General features: G+C 38.2%; 1 protein-coding gene across 1 annotated transcript in view; it reads right to left on the reverse strand.

The window, feature by feature from the left end:
• The window catches only part of LOC149202175 (phosphoribosylaminoimidazole carboxylase, chloroplastic-like), a 253,651-nt gene that overhangs the window by 207,142 nt on the left and 26,974 nt on the right, over positions 1 to 19,535 (reverse strand). The window contains exons 4-7 of the mRNA XM_089403118.1: positions 19,259 to 19,321; positions 18,999 to 19,137; positions 8,468 to 8,523; positions 8,288 to 8,361 (exon numbers count right to left, since the gene is read on the reverse strand). Coding sequence (XP_089259244.1) covers positions 8,288 to 8,361; positions 8,468 to 8,523; positions 18,999 to 19,137; positions 19,259 to 19,321 — 332 coding nt within the window. The remainder of the gene's footprint in view (positions 1 to 8,287; positions 8,362 to 8,467; positions 8,524 to 18,998; positions 19,138 to 19,258; positions 19,322 to 19,535) is intronic.

Raw genomic sequence — 19,535 nt, forward strand, 5'->3', positions numbered from 1 at the left:
ATGCGTTGCATTCTAGACCTTATGTAGACTTCTTGTATTATGTTAGTCTCATACTTATCTATGAACATCTTCATCACTGTAAGCAAGTTTAATGAATGATACATACCTTTTATTTTGAGCTTTGATAGCTTTCTTGACAATCAGGCTTCATATTTTTCATAGAACATTCTATCATTGCACCTGGTATGGAAACAGATCTTACAATACTTCAAGGAGCTAGCCCCTTTTCAAACTTGTCTACAGTGCCCTCCATAGTAAATCACACTACTATTTTAAACAAAAAGGTCATGGTTTGGACTTCTTACAGGACTGTAGTGAATTTCGGCCTTCCATTGAGGTTTGAATGAGAGGTATAATAGACCTCATTCCAGGAGACAGCTTTCCTTTCCTTTTATGGAATAGAACTTGCTCTTATAAGGTAAGGTTCTAGTGGAGCCTCCTTTTCGGTCAAAGCACAAAATTTTGCCCATACAATAAGCCATAGGTTTAGTGCTCCTTCAGTTTGGTGGTCTACCTCTTATTTCAGTCTGAGCAAATTACATATTACTCAAAGAAGTTCGGCTTACAATCTAGAAGGTGGCTTGTCCTTTCAAGAACCTTGATTCTAAGATCAATATGGTCATCATTCTCGTGATCTTGATACAATGGATGAAATCGACGTTCCTATTTCTTCCTTTCGGAGAACTTCCTAGATAAGGTGAAATTTATTCATGATCAATATGAAAGTAAAAGATCTCAGTGAGCCATACCTTGTCAAGCATGTTGGCTTCAGTCCTGTTGATTTTGGGTAGCATCGGATGTGCTCTAGCTCCTAAAATTTGGTGGAGGGGCTAGAACACATGAGATCTCCAGAACCCAGAAATCGTTTGGAGAAATTCCACCCAGATGAGGAGTTATTAAAATAATTAATATTTTTAATGAGTTCCTAAGTCTAAACTTAGGAAAATAAAAATATTAATGTGTATTAATAAAAATATGGGTGAGAAGGTTCTAAGTGACGAGGATCAAAACTGTTTTAATCTTAGTCGTTGATTAGAGATTAAATCACGGGCATTGATTCATCAACAGGAAAAGTATAAGAGGAGGCTTGAGGGTCAGTTGGAGATACACCAAGAGATCAAAGAGTTCAATTTTCTAGGGTGACGTTTGTTGAGAAAGTCGACCTAAGTGATCTAAGTTGCAGTGAGGAGCAGTTCGGCAGAGGAATTTCAATCCAAGGCGAATAATACATAGCAGAGAGGCAAAGCAGCACCAAGAGAGACAGCACAGCTCCAGAGAGGGTGACGCAGCGGCCATAGAGGCTGACGCAGGTGACGCAGAAGCTAGAGGGGTTGACGCAGGCCCTTAGAGGTAGCGATGGGGTTTATATGTGGGGCAGAGAGAGCAGTTTAACATATCGACTTCTAAGCAAGGAAGGCTCACTGGGAGGGTGACATAACTCCTAGAGGAGGTGACGCAGTTCCAGCGCGGAGCTTGGAGCAGCCATCGCTGCTCAGCACTGGGAACCGCAGTTGTCATCTATGGGGTTTGATCATCCAGTTGCTGGATTGCCAAAATATCTGTCTCCGGATAGAGGTACTTCTATGTTGATTTGTGGTAGCATCGGATGTGCTCTAGCCATGAAAATTGGTAGAGAGGCTAAAGCACATGAGATCTCCAAGACCCAGAAATGGTTTGGACAAATTGTACCCGGTTTGGGAGATATTAAAATAATTAATATTTTTAATGGAGTTCCTAAGTCTAAACTTAGGAAAAATAAAATATTAATGGGTATTAATATAAAACTGGGTTAGAAGGTTCCAAAAGTCATGGATCAAGCCAAATCTAATCTTAGTCATTGATTAGAGATTTAATCTCAGCCGTTGAAGGACCAACAAGAAAAGTATAAGAGGAGGCTTGAGGGTCAATTAGGGAATACACCAGAGTGATCAGTCATTCATTTTGCTAGAGCTAGGTTGCTAAGCAAAAGTGAATCAGTGATCAGCAGCGAGGGGCAGTGAGTATTGGACAAAGAAGCAGAAACAGTATTGAGAGACCAGCGCAGAAGCAGAGAGAGTGAGAGTAGCAGCCAGTTCAGGCCACGCAGAGCCCAGCAGAGACAGCGTAGAGGCCAAAGGGGCTGTGTCATCCATGCAGAGGCGTTGGAGTGACGCAGAGGATCCCAGAGGCTACGCAATGCCTCAGAGGGCTGACGCAGAGGGTCTTGGGGCTGACGCAGAGGCCAGAAGGGCCAGCGCTGAGCTTCAGAGTCGCCAGAGAGGGTTTCGTAGGACAAGTTTTCTAAATACCTGTTTCTGATTATAGAGGTATTGCTGCCGTGTATTTTTCTCTATCGGGTGAGCCAGTTAAGCACTCAGTTGTATTCAAGGAAATACTGCATAATAATAAAACCTCATAATAGTTGCACCGGTTTTCCCGCATTGGGTTTCTTCGGGGACATTTTTCCAAAAATAACAATGTCACTTGTGTTTGTTTTCTTTCAGCTGATGATCTATAGATGTTGTGACTGTATTGTATTTATTTCGGTATTTAAATGTTTTAATTAACTTGTTCAGAATTTACAAGTAGAAGAAATAAACTAGCAAAATACAAATTAATTTTCTAACGGATAAACTTAGAAAATTCAGCATTCTGCAAGGTTTATTCTTTGTTGGGTGAGCCGGATTTGGCACCCTAGTTGTATTCAGAAATATGCTTAATAATATAAACCCTCTATATGTTGCACCGATTTTCACGAATTGGGTTTTTCCGGGGACGATTGTCCAAAAATAACGGTGGACCTTGTGTGATTGTCTTAGTTTATTTCAGTTCATGATATGTATGTATGTGTAGGTTGCAATAGTGTTTTTCATCGATGTTTAGATAATTAAATAACTTGATGAATGAAAAGAACAAGTAGGAGATGATAAACCAGTAATAGCAATAGGATTTATGATGTGTAGATTCAGAAATTTTCACAAGTCCTTCCTTAGACCATTCCTTTTCCAGGGTTGTTGGCAAGCATCTAAAACACTTCGGCCTTGTATCATGATTTCTAAGGAATTTCGTGTGAAAATTCCAAAACTGGAATCCTATTGCAGTGAATGGTATTATTTCTCCTAATCGTTAATTAATGTAACAATTTATCTACTACAGCAAATATCAAAATAAACACACTACAACCTTCACAAATAAAATATTGCGGAAAAATAATGCGTTGGAAATTGAGAAATGCTAGCACATACACATAAAAGTAACACAATTATTTTTGGACAAATGTCCCCAGAAAAACCCAACATGAGAAAACCGGTGTAGCAGTTGAGGGTTTTATTAATATGCAGCAGTTTGAAATTCTGAGTACAACTGGATGCCTGAAATCTGGCAATCCTACAGAGAAAAATACTAGCAAAAATCTAGTGAGGAATTTCCTCACCCCACAGGCAAACCCCGACACAACTTGTCTTCAGAAACTCGGCCCTCTGGCCCTCTACATCAAACTCTGTGTTGCTTTGCGCAATCTGTTTGATGTCAAGCCTCTGACTGGTCTCTGATGAAGTCGTTCTACCCTCTGCTAGCTAGAAAAATGCTTCTCCGGCACTCTGGGACTCCTTCCCGGCCTCTGGAACTAAAGACATCTTTCCCTCTTAGCAAATCGAACTTGCCTCTAGAAGTTGTTACACTGCCCCTGCGTCAGCTTCTCTGTGGCTCTTCTACCTCTCTGCAAATGCACTCACTGGATATGGAATACTTCCTCCAGCCTCACTGTCTCTGCCCCTCTCACACTGCTTCGATCTCTAGCTCTCTTCGGCAACTGACTGCTACTACTCTGGAAATCGATCTGCCAACAAATCGAATTGCTCAAGTGTCTTCTCCAAGTGCCCATCGACTTCTTCTTATAATCCTTTGTTGGGACTCCAACGGCCACGATTAAATCTTAATCAATGGCTAGGATCATCTTGAAGTCGATCCATGTGAGTTTCTAGATCATTCACGCCTTGACTTAATTAATACTGATTAATTAACCATATTCTCTAAGTTAGACTTAGGAAATATTTAAAAACTTGGTTAATAATCTAATTAAGTCATATCTAGGCAGAATTTCTAGAAACGATTTCTAACTTTTAGAGATCTCATGTATTCTAGCCTCTCCACCAAATTTCAAGGCTAAAACACTTTTGATGCTACAAAAACTAACATTTCGGCCCACCAAACAAGCCTCTGAGATTTTCAACCCGTTCTACAATTCGCTTCTGAGCTCTTTTGGCCTCTTAAAACATAGACAGAACCTTGTCATTCTTGCAGGACATTCAAGCATCCTTTACAAGATTTATCACTGATTTATGTCCTCCTTTTAGGTCTTCTTATAGCTCATATTAGGGCTTCTAGGGCAAACAAAAAATAACACCAATTTCAGGGTTGCCTCAAGTGTAGATGATCAACCTTTCAGATGAAGGATAGGGTCCCTTCCAGAGTGATCAGTTCTCTTTCCTTCACCATAGCTCTAATACCATGTTTATTTTCTAGTGCAATCAAGACTAGTACAATTTTTTAAACTGATAACTACTTCTAATGATACAATTTAGAGCATTCCAATCATTAAGCAGTTACACATAAAAAATTTCAACCATTATCTTCTTAAATAGAGCAATAGAGATCACAATAAAACAATGAGACAAGAGACACTAAAATTTTGGTCAATAACCAGGGCAAAAGCCCACAAGGGGGAAAACCCAGAAGTTTTTCCTTATGAGATAGTTCAATCCATCATAATGTACATCAAAATATTCCAGTCAAAATGTCAATCTCTGACCTCAATAAATGCCAAATCAAACCAGTCAAACAAGAGAGAAAAGTCAACACACTATCCAAGTCTCAGTCTACAAAAGACTAGCCAAATATCACCCAGAAGTAGCTGGTCAAAGGGCCAAAATTTGGCCTGCAATATCCATAGAAAAATTTGGTCAAAGTCCAACTGTTCACCTGCGGTCAACTCTTCAGTCAATGGCCCATAACAAAGGTATAACATCGGTCAAACCCAATTAATGAATCACAGATAAACTCGATCTCTGAGATCAGTCAAGAGCTCAATCAAACAGCAGCAGAAAATCCCAAGTCAACACTAATCAAACAGGAATCAAATATCTAGTCAACGCAGAGATAATCTTCCTCTTCTTCTCCTCGCACTTGTGAATGAATCTTCTTGGTTCAGATTGAATTGATATGATATGATGGATGCCAAATGAGGTCAACGGATGCCCAATATATGTGTACTAGGAGGTAGGTTTTTGACCATAGGGTCAAACCCCTTCAAGTGGTGTGGCCAACTTGGTCAACAAGAAAATACAGAATTTCTCCTTTGATTTTGCCAATGAAAATATGGACTGCAGCTACCAATTTTCAACACATGTTTCCATGGGTAGACCACTCATCAAGAAGGAAAGAGGTGGATGTTGAAGCCTTGGTGATTATTTTTCATATACTTATTCATCACACTTCCTTGGGTTCATCTAGACGGATATTTGTATATGTGGCATGGCCACTCATATTTTATTGGTTATTTCACTTGTTCATGGAGTTAACGAGCTTAAAATTATGTGTTATGCATTCCTAGAATAGAAGTTAGGAATAGGGTTTTAGCATGGATATTATTAATTTATTGGAAGAGATTTTGAGCTCTTCATCTGTACAAGGTAAGCTCCTATTGTAACTGTGGTTGAAGGTTTGTAGAGACACTTGAGACTATAATTTTAAAGGTGGTTTGGAGTTTGAGGTTTACGCATTTGGTGTTATATTGCTGAAGCAGAATGTTGCTGTTGTGATTTCTTCATGAACAACAAAAGGGTTTGTAACAAGGTAATTTGTTCTTTGCTTGGTTAAGTTTATACGTGAATGATTTCCAGCTAAATTTTCTTTGTAGTTGGCAAACCCTCTTGATGTACTAAATTATATTCATTAATTAGGATTCTTAAGAAAACATATTCTGCAATCCAGGATAGCCTTTATGTTGAAGTTTCTAAGTCTACTTAGTTAGAAACCCTCCATGCACTTTATCTCATTTATTCCTACCTACTTGTTCCGTTACTTAACAAGCTATTTACAATGTAAATACTGAAAATAAACACTCGTGCATGCTCAACATATTACAGATCAACAACTGAAAGGCATAGAAACAATCACACCATATGACACCATTATTTTTGGACTAATGTCCCCGAAAAAACCCAATGTGGGAAAACCAATGCAGCTATCTGAGGGTTTTCTTATTAAGCAATATCAGAGTACAATTTGGGTGTCGAAACTAGCCTACCCAACAGAGAATTTCCTTGGCAGTAATACCTCTTAGTTTGGGACAAATCTCCTGGCTGAAACCCCAGATAGTCCTTTTGGCAGCTCCTCAAAATCAATCTGCCCCAGAAACCCTAGCGTCAGCCTTTTCTGGACTGCGTCAGCCCCTCTCTGTCCAGCGTTGGCCCTGCATCACCCCGGATGGGTCCGTGTCAGCCTTAGGAGGCCCTACATCACCCCGGATAGGTCTGCGTTAGCCTTAGGCGGCCCTATGTCAACCCTCTGGCCCTCTGTGTCAGTAACGCTAGCCTCTCTAAGGCTCTGCGCAACGCCCGGCTGCCTCTGTGTGGCCCTGCGTGAGCCCTAGTTGGCTCTGCGTCACTCTCCCCAGCTACTGCGCTGCTCTCCCGGCACTATCTCTATCTCTCTGCACTCAATGCCCCTCAGCTGCAACTTCAATCACTGATTCTATCTCTCTTAGCAAACCCTGCTTTAGAGAATAGAATGACTGATCACTCTGGTGTGTTCTCCAAGTGACCCTCAAAACTCCTCTTATACTTTTCCTGTTGACATATTAACGGCTGAGATTGAGTCCCTAATCAACGACTAAGATTAGATCTGGCTTGATCCATGTCTTTTGGACCATTCTAACACAGTTTCATATTAATCCATATTAATATTTTATTTTCCCTAAGTTTAGACTTAGAGACTCCATTAACAATATTAATTATTTTAATATCTCTTGAACTGTTTAAAATTTGCCCAAACCCTTTCTGGGTATTGGAGATCTCATGTGCCCCAACCTCTCCACCAAATTTCGTGGCTAGAGCACATCCGATGCTACCCCAAATCAACACTTTATAAGGGTGCTGGAAATTAGTTATTTTAATTCCATATCACCCTTATTTGATGAGAAAAATCCCATCAATGTATCCTCTTATAGACTCCATTCGCACAAGTAAAGTTCTATGCACTACTCTTGCTTTCCAACTACCTTTAAATTAAAACTCTTAAATCATTCTTTGCTAATTTGAAATCTGAAGTATATGAATGGTTAAAAATTATGTTAGATTTCATTCCTTAGTGCCCAGATACACCAGTTTATTGGTAGCTTTGTGACCCAAAATTTACATAGAAAAATCCACATGTTTGGATCTCATTTTTAGAGCCAAAAACCATCTCTTTTGGTTGTCCTAAAATCTGAAAGAAATTACCAGCTTATGCATACCTCTCAGATTTCCTTTTAAGTCTAAAACCCTATTGTTATATCACTGTTTCATAGGCTTACTTGGATATATCTTAAATCTGGAATTTACAGCAGTGATTAATCATAAAACCAGATTTGTATTGACTATTTGACAACCTCTTTGATATATCTTCTCCATTCAACCTCTTTGATATATCTTCTCCATTCAAGACTTCGTGTGTAAGGATTCCCCCGTTGTGTTCATAAGCAACCAACTTAAAGTGTGACAGTGGATCATTGAGGTGACAATGGGTAGCCCCTCCAAGTTTCCTTTAGGTCCTAGCCTTGTGAATTAGGACTTTGACACCTTTGGTCTGTGGATCTAAACAGTAACAAGGGCAAGGGCCAGGATATCCATATACTGTATTCCTTTGTTAGAACATATTCAGACAACTTTAATTTTTTTAATTTTTTTACAACAGTGCTCAAACCAATGGCTTGACAGACCATTACAGGGAATTTAGTTTGAGGCTCCTCAGCTGAACCTCTCTGCCATGCATGTAAATTTTATTTTTCTTCCACCTGCTATATGAAACTGATAACCTTCCTATTACTTAAAAATAAAATAAAACAAAAAGACAATATCAAAATGGTATAGCATTTAGAGAATATCAGACGACTTCAAAAAAGCACAATACAACATGAGAGCAACAAACTCTAACAGCAAATATATAACTATAAAATAAGTGTATAGAAAGAATCAGCCTTTGCCAGTGGGGAATAAACCATCTCAACATGGACACTTTTTGAGAGGATGCAGAGCTAAATAGTTCTTACTTGTGGGTGGTTTCAACTACGGGAAAACAACGAACAGAACCATCCCTTCCTCTTGCCACAATAACTGCCAGCTCCTGAAATATTGAAGACCCTCGTTTAAACAGTACAAAAAACATAAGATTCTACCCTTGAAAGTAAAAATGCAACAAACGAATAAAGCTTCCATTCCATGTCTTTTACCTTGATAAAGGGTGCCCACTTCTCAGCATACAGGCCACGCTCAAACCCTCCTAAAGCTGCATAGCATGAAGACATAAAAGTAAACATGGAAATCATTTAAATGCTTTGAAATGATATGAAAAAGACTAGGCAAGTATTGTTGCAAATAGAGAGGTTTTCTCAGAAAAAGGAAAAATAGCACCAGTATGTTGAACTAATAACTGGCATAACTGACGAAGGACAACCTAGATTAGTGTAGTAAATTGTAGAGCTGAAAATTAACATTAAATAAGAAAATCAATCTGATCAATAATCAGGATATTTTCGCTTAAATTTTTAAACTTGATGAATGAAACAACAAATTTAAGCTAATTACATCACGTAGAATGGGTTGTAGGATTATGTTACCAAGTTAGAATGATGAACAGAGTACATCACAAAGGAATAAATTTCATGCTCTCATACCCAATGTGACGAACAGAATTCATTAATGAGTTAATTAATCCAGAATAGCTGGAATACATAAATATCCATTTGTAGGACAAATAATATTTATATATAAGAATATTGAATGTACAAGAGATATGATATGTTGGTTACAAATGAGGGCCCTATTTGTTGATTTGGGGTAGCATCGGATGTGCTCTAGCCACGAAATTTGATGGAGAGGTTAGGGCACATGAGATCTCCAATACCCAGAAAGGGTTTGGGAAGATTCTAAACAGATCAAGAGATATTAAAATATTTAATATTTTTAATGGAGTCCCTAAGTCTACACGTAGGAAAAATAAAATATTAATGTGTATTAATATGAATATGTGTTAAAATGGTCCAAAAGACATGGATCAAGCCAGATCTAATTTTAGCTGTTGATTAGGGACTTAATCTTGGCCATTGATATGTCAACAGGAAAATTATAAGAGGAGGCTTGAGGGTCACTTGGAGAAGACACCAAAGTGATCAGTCATTCTATTCTTGTCATTGTGACTTCATCATAGCATCAGGATCTTCTTAATGTAGTTGCATGGAGACTATAGTATATCTGCACCAAGTCATAGCACATAGCTCATCAAAGTATTGTTTCCATCATAGCTTTGAACAGTACCTTGCATCATCTGAAGTCTCTGCAATGTCTTCATTGTTCCTTCATGCCAGATCTGAGATCCTTCATCCGAGTTGTCTACTCTTGTAACATTGTCCATCAAAGAGGCATCTGAACTGTCTACTGTAGATCCTCCTTGCTTGTATCTTTGTTGTCCCTTCATCATGAAGGATCTTCGCTATCACTATTCTGAGTTCCTTATGTATCTTGACATACGAACTAGGACTCCTTTCTTATCACTCTGACTGTGACCCGAATTCAAGCTTATTTGACTGTAATGTAACACCGAGATATCCTTTAATACAGGGATCTAAACTATGTACTCTTCACTGAATTTATTCGAGCTTGATGACAGCAATTATCCGAGTTTTTCACTGTAATTATGCGAAGATCCTAGCTAGGTATATATAGTAATTCGTCCCACATATTAAGCCGACATGATAGTATGAATGGATGTGTCTATTGATGCAAGCCGACATGATCTATTTAATTCATTTTGCAGGCTGACTTCAAGAGAGGAGATCCGTGCTTGTCTTTTGGAGGGCTATTTAGACATATTTATAGACTTATATACATTGACTCATGCTCAAGAAGAGCTTCTTCATGACATAGACACTTTGACTCAATAATAAATCCTAAGGCTCTCAATGGGAGCCACTAACAAATAAACCTCTTGCTCATGAAACCCATGAAGCAAGGCATACAAAAAAATAATTTTATTTCTTTTGTTTCATTATTTACAAAGATCATGTCATTATGATGACCGAACCTAGTTACACTTTACAACAAGGAGTTGGTTAGATCAGCCTTGAGTGGCTTTCCTCTGAAGTGCGACGCCTTTGTTGATGGGATTGTCGCACGGGAGACTCTGCCTAGTTGGGATAGATTGTAGGATGATTTCGTACAGGAAGAGACAAGGAGACGTTTCAAAACTAAAGGCCAACGTGATGGAAAGGATGATGAGGAGAATTTGCTCTTGCTGGAAAGAGAAAAGGTAAAGTAAAGCAAAGTGGGGTATTTGCTTCCGTGAAGGACATGAGCAAAGTGAAGTGCTTTGTGTGTCACAAAACTAGTCATTATGCGAGCCTGTGTCCACACAAGAAGGAGGAGGAGGATTAGGTGGTTGCATTAGCATCAACTGAGATTGATGACTTTACGGAGAAATTCAAGAAATTTTCTCTAGTTTCCTGTGTTTCTGACAGTAATATTGTTGTGTATGAGGACTATGGGTTATGGCTAGTGAACAGTAGAGCGTCCAACCACATGACAAGGATGAGGTCATTGCTCCGCAATATTTCAAAGAGAGGCTCAAACTGCAGTGTGTTTAGTGGGACTAGTATCATGCATGCAGTGAAGGGGGTTCGATGTGTCAAATTCCAACTAGAGTCTGGAGGATTTTTGGAGGTGACAGGGATATTATTTGTTCCACGGTTGATGGTACACGTGCTCTCAGTATCAGCCTTTAAGGATGCTAGATATAGAGTTTTGTTCCAAGATGATTACGTGCTTCTATATTCAAAGGGAGCAACCCTTGATGCAACTATAATTTGGCATCAGATAATGGCAGTCATATAGGTTTTAGGGACAACCTGTGGGTATATCCAAGTGTATCTTGGATACAGGATCAGTGTCACTTGTTGAGAGGGGTCAGGTGGCAAGGAAGAGTGATTTTTCAAGTACTTCCAGGAGCCTCAACTAGTATGATATGACATTGATGGATGCTTAGGAGCATGGTTGGATGTGATAGGTTCTCAGCTCAAGTTTCAGACAGGGTAGCAGGACAGACTTCCATGTTAGAGGTAGCAGCTACTGATACCGAGATGGGCTTGGAGACAGATCCAAGTGGAGGAGGTTCTTTCAGAAGTACCTCCCTCGCTAAGAGGGAGTGTTGAGCTTTGTCGCTCATAAAGTAGTTCTTGCTGAAAATGTAACTAGTTTATGTCTTCAAAATTGTTGTTGTACTCATTTCAATATGCATCCTATGTAACAAACAAGAGAAGAAAAGAAAAAGGTTATTATTATTAAAGCATGGGTTTCATGCTCTTTATTGATGGTCTTCATGCTTCTAGGGTTTGTTAGATCTTAGGATTTATTGTCATGAGTATTTAGTCTAGAAAGTCTTGGAATCTCCTAAAGTACAAGTCGGTCCAGGAAACATCAAGTCGGCCTAAAGGAGGGAATTCAACCCCTTGAGAAGGCTATATAAGGAGCAGTTTGAACTCATTTAGCACTCATTCAACAAAGACAAATTCGATTATCACATCTGAAGTTTCTAGTGAAGGTACAAAACAGGTCGAAGGTACAAAACTGAGTTGAAGGTGCAGAATAGGTCGAAGGTACAACACTGAGCCGAAGGTGTAGAAATGAGTCGATGGTGCAGAAATGAGCCGAAGGTGCAGAATAGGCTGAAGGTACAGAATTGAGCCGAAGGTGCAAAACAAACCGAAGGTATAGAACTGAGGTAACAGGTCGAAGGTGCAGAACTGAGGTAATAGACCAAAGGATCAAAGTAGTTGTGCGAGTTGTAGGGTTCAAGCTGGCAGGTCGAAGTTGCAAGTTGTAGTTGGTTGGTGCAGGTTCAAGGAAGGACTTGTTGGAAGGGCTGACTTGGTACTTGGAGAAGGACTTGGTCTAGGGTTGGGTATTTGCGTCTCATTTCAAGTAGATTCTAAAAAGAGAAGAGTTTTTTTCGGGCTTCCTCTTGGAGGGGTTTTCCCTAGCTGAGAGCCTAATTTATGTGTCCTCTATTGTTGTTATTTTGTTCTTGATATTTGTTTGATGAAAAGATTTAACTAAAGAACATAAAGAAAGACTAATAAAGTTTAGAAGCAAATATTAAGGTTAAGGAAAATAAGAATTACAAGTTGCCACTTTACATACATAGTATCAAAGATAAGGTGAACAAGGAAGGTTGTTGGAAGGACACTAGAAGGATTTACTTATCAAGGGATAGGAAAAAGGAAACTCTCAAAGCCTGAAGAAGAAGACTACAAGGAAGATTATCTCTTGAAGGGATCTAGTTGAAGACTCATTCGCGGAACTCTTTGAAGAAAGCATCAAGGGATCATGTTATCACTCATCACTCTTGAAAGTTGTTGTTGGAGGAATCCTAGGGAACATCTTTCAAGAAAGTCTCTTCAAAGATCTTGAAGGCATCAAGAAGATTGAAGACATCATCAAGGAGAATCTTGGTCTCAAGTAAGTATCATAGTATTACATCATGTCTAAATCTACAAGTCATATGGGTTCTTTCTACAAGGAGAGCAATAAGCTCGTTGGGGCATCAAATTATCTAGCATGGAAGAAAAGAATTGACTTGATACTCACAGAACAAGAAGTAATGGAATATGTTACTAGGGAAATCATTGAACCAAGCAAAGACAAGACACAAGAACTAGCAAAGTACAAGAAAGGGGAAGTAAGGGCTCAAAGGATCATAGTTGAATCAATTAAGGATTCTCTTGTTCCATTTGTTGCAAACTTGAAGACTTCCAAGGCTATGTATGACAAGCTAGTGAATTTGTACTCTGTAAGTACAACAAGACAAAAGATGTCTTTGTGGAATAAGTTATATAGAATGAAGAAATCAAAGGATGAGGATGTGGCATCCTTTCTCATGAGAGTCTCTCAACTAAGAGACCATCTGCAAGGACTTAGGGAACCAATTACTAATTTAGAAGTAACCATCTGTGTACTAAATGCATTGCCACCAAAATGGAGCAACTTTGCAACAAGCATCTACTCCAAGAAGGATTCAACTCCCTTTTATGAGTTGTGGGCCCAATGCATATTGGAAGAATCAAGGATCAAGGTCAAGGATGATATTGGATCAGATGAGAAATCTCAAACCTTTTTAGCCCATGTCAAGAAGCAAAAAAAGGGAAAGTTTGGTAAGTCCAAGAAGAAAGGCGTGTCCAAGGTTTAATGCTTCAAGTGAAATGAGTTTGGACATTTTAAGAGGGACTGCCCAAACCAACAAAACAACAAGAGAAAAGAAAGGAGTGAAGCTCATGTAGTCGAAGCAATGGGAGAACCTGGGAGGAAGGCAAAGAGGAAGAAGTGAAGGATCTTTACTACTAAAGAAGGATCACTTACTTGTGAGGTTCTTTATAAAAAATTGTTATTTTCTTTAGATAGTATGCATTATTAATCTTGATTATGTATAGCATCATAGAGAGAAGCATATGGAAGTGTCATGTTTAGAGTTTACATGATTAAGTTGCTTTGTAGAGATCATCTAGATAGATAGATAGACTATCTTTGCATAATGTTCATCCAAGTATTATCTAACATCATGTTAGAAGTTGTCATATTGCCTAAATGGATCATCATGATCCTAGAAGGACCATCATTGTGAAAGGTCCTTGGGAAAGGCATCATGACAAGGGTAGTATACATTCCATGTAATGTGGAATCAATACTAGTAAAGGGATGAAGGAATGCAATAGGGTCAAATTGCAGGGTCATTTTAGGGCATAAAGCTAGATGATTGGATGAAAGCATAGGAATGCATGTTAAAAGAAAACTTTGGATAAGATTCATATATATATATAGAATCTTGTGAAAAGAAAGTTGGTTATAAAATTATGCTTAAGTATTTATGATGTTGAAAAAGAATAGAATTTGACTTACTTTAGGATGTATAAGAGATTAAGACTTTCTCTAGAATAGGTAAGATAATAATTAACATCCAGTATAATCTTCGAAAAAGAAAAAGTTGTAACTTGGTAATCAAGTTCAATCCTTGGGCACTTTGATGCGTGAAGGAAGGTTCAAATGGAGATGGCCAATGAGGATGTTGATGGAATGAGAAGGTCAACATGGTAAGGTAAGTCTATTTTATTTATGGTTTGGTTATCTGGTTAACATATTATTTTGCTACCTGAAAAGATGTTGCAAGAATTCATGATGACAGTTGAGGCAAGTTCAACTATATGGATGGAAAGTATTGAGGAAATCTCAATACCTGGTACTTGGCAACTATGAAGTCAAAGATGTGTTCATCTTGGAACTAGAAGGTAGTAGTGTGAGATGATAACCTGAAGGTCAAAGGAGATCACTTTCATGAGGAAGTTATGATCCACTTGAAGATTGGAAAGGCTCAATACAATGCCTTTATCTGTGATGTTGAAGATGAAAGTGATGAGCAAGAAAGATGACCTGAATCCTGTCACAAGATTAAAGAGAGAACATGGCTCCATGATACCTCGAAAGGAAGCAACCTCAAGAGATGTGAAGGAAAGAGGGAGCCATATAGCTATGAAGATCAAGTAGTTGATACTCTCATGAAGACAAGCCATAAGGATTGTGGTGTTGGCTTCCACTATTGAAAAGAAGTCTGGAATCTCCTCTAGTTTTAAGAGGGAGAAAAAGGAGTCTCCTTGAATAGGAGCAAGGATCTATTCTCTAAGAGAATAGGGATGTCCTCTCTGGTTGAGAGGGAGTGATGGTGAACATCACATGTGCATTCTCTTCTTCAGGTGGTGAAGAAAGAATGGTGAAGGATTGGATAATCATTTGTGGTTTCCTTCAGGATATAACATCCAAGAAAGGAAAGGTATTGACAGTCTTTGAGGATGGGACGGGTATCCAAGGTAAGAATTGTCGAAGAGGACCGATATTCTTTGAGGACTCGGGATTGGAGATCCAAGATAAGAATAGTCCTAAAAGGACATACCTTGTGGACATCCAGATGGGGTATGTGCCTTGTAGAGGTAGTGTGGTATCACACATAAAGCCTCCCAGCATAATGCTCTTAATTAAAGAAGAGCTTGTCTAGTTAGGCCTCAGAGACAATGTTGGTCATGATGATGATGCTTACAGTATGGCTTATCAATCCAACTCTTCTTATGAGAACTCTTCAATTTGAGATATGATGTTGTACTAGTTGTACAATTATGAATACCTCCCTAGTTAAGAGGGAGTGTTGAAAATGTAACTAGTTTCGGTCTTCATAATTGTTGTTGTACTCATTTCAATATGTATCCTATGTAACAAACAAGAAAAGAAAAGAAAAAGTTATTATTATTAAAGCATGGGTTTCATGCTCTTTATTGATGGTCTTCTAGGTAAAAGCATGTTCTTCATGCTTCTAGGGTTTGTTAGGTCTTAGGATTTATTTTCATGAGTCAAAGGAGTCAACATCATGTTTATAAGACCCTTTTGGGCAAAATGTATTTATAAAAAAAATTATTTTTTAGTCTAGAAAGTCCTGGAATCTCCTAAAGTACAAGTCAGCCCTGGAAACATCAAGTTGGCCTAAAGGAGGGAATTTGACCCCTTGAGAAGTCTATATAAAGGAATAGTTCGATCTCATTTAGCACTCATTCAACCAAGACAAATTCGATCATCACATCTAAAGTTTCTAGCGAAGGTACAAAACAGGCCGAAGGTACGAAACTGAGGTGCAGAACAGGCCGAAGGTACAGAACTAAGCCAAAGGTGCAGAAATGAGCCGAAGGTGCAAAATAGACCAAAAGTACAAAATTGAGCCAAAGGTGCAGAACAGACCGAAGGTACAGAACTGAGGTAACAGGCTGAAGGTGAAAATTTGAGGTAATAGACCAAAAGGTCAAAGTAGCTCGCAAGTTGTAGGGTTTAGGTTGGCAAGTCAAAGTTGTAGGTCGTAGCTAGTTGGTGCAAGTTCAAGGAAGGACTTGTTGGAAGGGATGAATTGGTACTTGGAGAAGGAATTGGTCTAGGGTTGGGTCTTTGTGTCTCATTTGAAGTAGATTCTAAGAAGATAAGAGTTTTTCCGGGTTTTCCCCTTGGAGGGGTTTTGCCCTGGCTGAGAGCCTAATTTATGTGTCCTCTATTGTTGTTATTTCATTCTTGATATTTGTTTGATGAAAAGATCTAACTAAAGAACATAAAGAAAGACTAATAAAGTTCACAAGCAAATATTAAGGTTAAGGAAAATAAGAATTACAAGTTGTTACTTTACATTTTCAAACACTTCTAGCCTTGTGTCTTGACTAGGACCTTGATTTGCCTCGTTAGGAGCTTGCATTCGACATGTAAAGTGTGCAAGTGAGTTGCACGCATGTTGATGTGATGTGCATGTAAGGAAAACTAAATTTATGACGTGTACTTGAGTTAAAGTAGAGAAAGCTAAAGATAGCATAGTTAACTAAAGTAAATTCACTTATCTTCAATTAACTTGACAAGCTAATTTTGGTCGTCAATCTTAGCCTAGGAAAGTTATAAATTGAGCCTAATGTGAGGTGCCTAGACACAACAGTAGCACAAGATTGAGAGAGGCTCCTCAATGAGCGTATGCTAGGTTCGAAAGAATGTGGTAGGCTGGTGATCAGTGTTATATTTTCTCAGTTGGGCCATTATCCTTGGTACAGGAGCCCAAGTAAGTTTGGTGATTAATTTATTAATGAAGCACTGTTGATTGGGCATATGTGTGATTCAAATCAAGTAATTTTTGCTTCCGCTATATTTTTATGAGTTAGGAATTTGGCCGTGTATTCATTCTGCTTAGCAATTGCTGGGAAGCAAATACCGAGTGTTGGGTTCATGAAAGTCTAACAAAATTGTCCAATGGAATATCCACGACAATTTACAAATCATACATGCAAATGGATCTACTCATTGGCACATTATTTGAGATATCTTTCATCCATAGATGCGGTTATAACAGCTAAATGAATCCCTTTTGCACATATGTCCATGAGATTACCTTGGGGGCGAGTTTGATGGCTTCCTAGAGAAATCACCCTAAGATATTTATACCATTTTGCGCATGCTTTTGTTTGTTAAGGGTGTTGATTCCCTAATCTAGGGGAGCGTTCTCTTAATTATTGATTTTTCGCATATCTCTTGAGGTCAACTAATGGATTGCTTTGTGCACTAAGGCCATGCATGGCACAAGAAAGAGTTCTATACAGGCAAATGATCCTAGATCAATGAGGCATTTTGCATGTGAAGAGGACAAGAGGCATCCCTACTACTATGTCCATTTATTCTATTGCCTTACGTTTTGACTTGTCTTAGAGATAGTTATAGGATACTATACTTTATGTTTACCTAGATGAGATCATGTATCTAAGACCTAGATATTGTTATTTTATGATTGAGGGTTTGTGCTTTAACTCTATATAAGAGAAGCTTCCTCCATTGTAATAATTATTGGGAAATTGGAGAAAGAACTCTAGTGTTTGGCTTGTAGCCTTACACTTCTTCTCATGAAGGTTAAGTGAATCAAAGGTTTATCCACATATGTCTGGTGTTCATTCACTTCAACTTGTTGATTTTATGTGCTGGAAACTTCTATTAAATCTGCTGCAATAAGGGCATCATATAGGGCAGATTTGTCATTGAGAAAGGGAATTGATAGAGGTTCTATCTATTCATCTTCTTGCTTCTTTTACTTCTTAATATGAATCATTAATGTTATGGCATTTCATTGAATTGTACATGGTGTATTTCAGCTTGAACTTAATATCTTCATATTGTCTTAGCCTGTGCAGAAGAAGAGCACCTTGTAAGGGCATACAAATCTGTTAATTTCATAAATTGGGTCATGCATTCATATATGAATTTATGCATGTTATAACAACATATTTACTGCCATTCATTCATAGACCTCAGCCCTCCTAGAAACCCTAAGACTCCATATGCTCAATCAAGTTATCGGTACTAGTCACTCACCTTCAACCACCATAAAATATAAAGTTACTAAATCATCTAGATTTCTATTTTACTAAAGGAACTCTTTATTTTAATTTTTACCCAAGAATCATTTGCATAAAGCTTTAGTAATCTTAACCCTAGGGATACCCCTTTTGTGCCAGAGGTGAGCCAATCTTTAGTGAGGAGAGGTGCTATTGTGGTGACAGTGATAGCCCTTTTGAGTTACCCTTACGCTTGTAACCATTGTTGGGAGTTTGTAACTGAAGAGCAAGTTCAATCAGTAACAAGTCCCATTGACATACTTTTGCAGTCATTTGTTGGACGTAAATAAAATTATCTTATGTTATCTAGGCCCATTAATGTACCAATTATTGGGACTGGAACATTCCTCCTCTGCCACTGATTTTGCAACCAAAGTACTACCACACAGTAAGATATTATTCCATCTTGAAGGTCCATGAACGTTCTTCAAACAATAGTCATGGGATAACACATGCCCACACACTGTGGCATGAAAACATAATTAACTAGAAATAAAAATTAAAATCATGGCAATACTAGACATATATATTAAACAAATATATTCTCAAAAAAGAAGAAATTTTGAAAAATGGAAAGAATAGAAAATAAATAAATTGGACGATTGTTTCCCAGTGATGTGGTATTTGTATTATTTATTACTGATTACAACACTATACCATAGATGATAACATATAATGACAATCAATAAATCCTTGAACTCATTTACAAATTTGTCTATGTTTTTAATTCCTTTCCAATTTGCATGGATAGGCAAATATTGCACCTTACCAGACACAGCTGCAGTTATATCCTCTTTGCAATATGCAACAGCATTGCCTCGCCCATCATAAGCAAGGCGTCTACTTTTGATCACTATAGGATACGAAAACAAATCACCCGCTTTCTCTGCACTTTCAAAGCAATCAATCTGCCATCAAGTCCATAGCTGAATCGTCAGTAATCTCTCCAAGACCTAGAACACAAGAATGATAAAAATTGATACCCTGCAAGCTTAACAACTAAATGACATGGAAAATCAATCATCAAACCTGCATAAAATCTGGGATGGGAACATCATGCCGGCTAAAGTGAACCTTTTGCAAATATTTGTCCTGTAAGAACAAAAATATTGATCAACTGTCAATGCATTTAAATATTATAGCAATTTCTTGGAAGAAGAATATTTGCCAAAAGAAGAACGTTTTGTTCCATGTGACAATTTTCATTTGTATTTTTTATGCAGGTAAGAGACACATGTCAACTTTCACAGATACATCTATCCAATTGTGCAGTGTACATGAATTTTCTCAATGCACAACTATCAAG

This window comes from Pinus tabuliformis, chromosome 2_1 (genome assembly GCF_031772625.1).
Source record: "Pinus tabuliformis cultivar Carrire ecotype Pingquan chromosome 2_1, CPIR1, whole genome shotgun sequence".
In the NCBI taxonomy this organism is placed as follows: Eukaryota; Viridiplantae; Streptophyta; class Pinopsida; order Pinales; family Pinaceae; genus Pinus; species Pinus tabuliformis.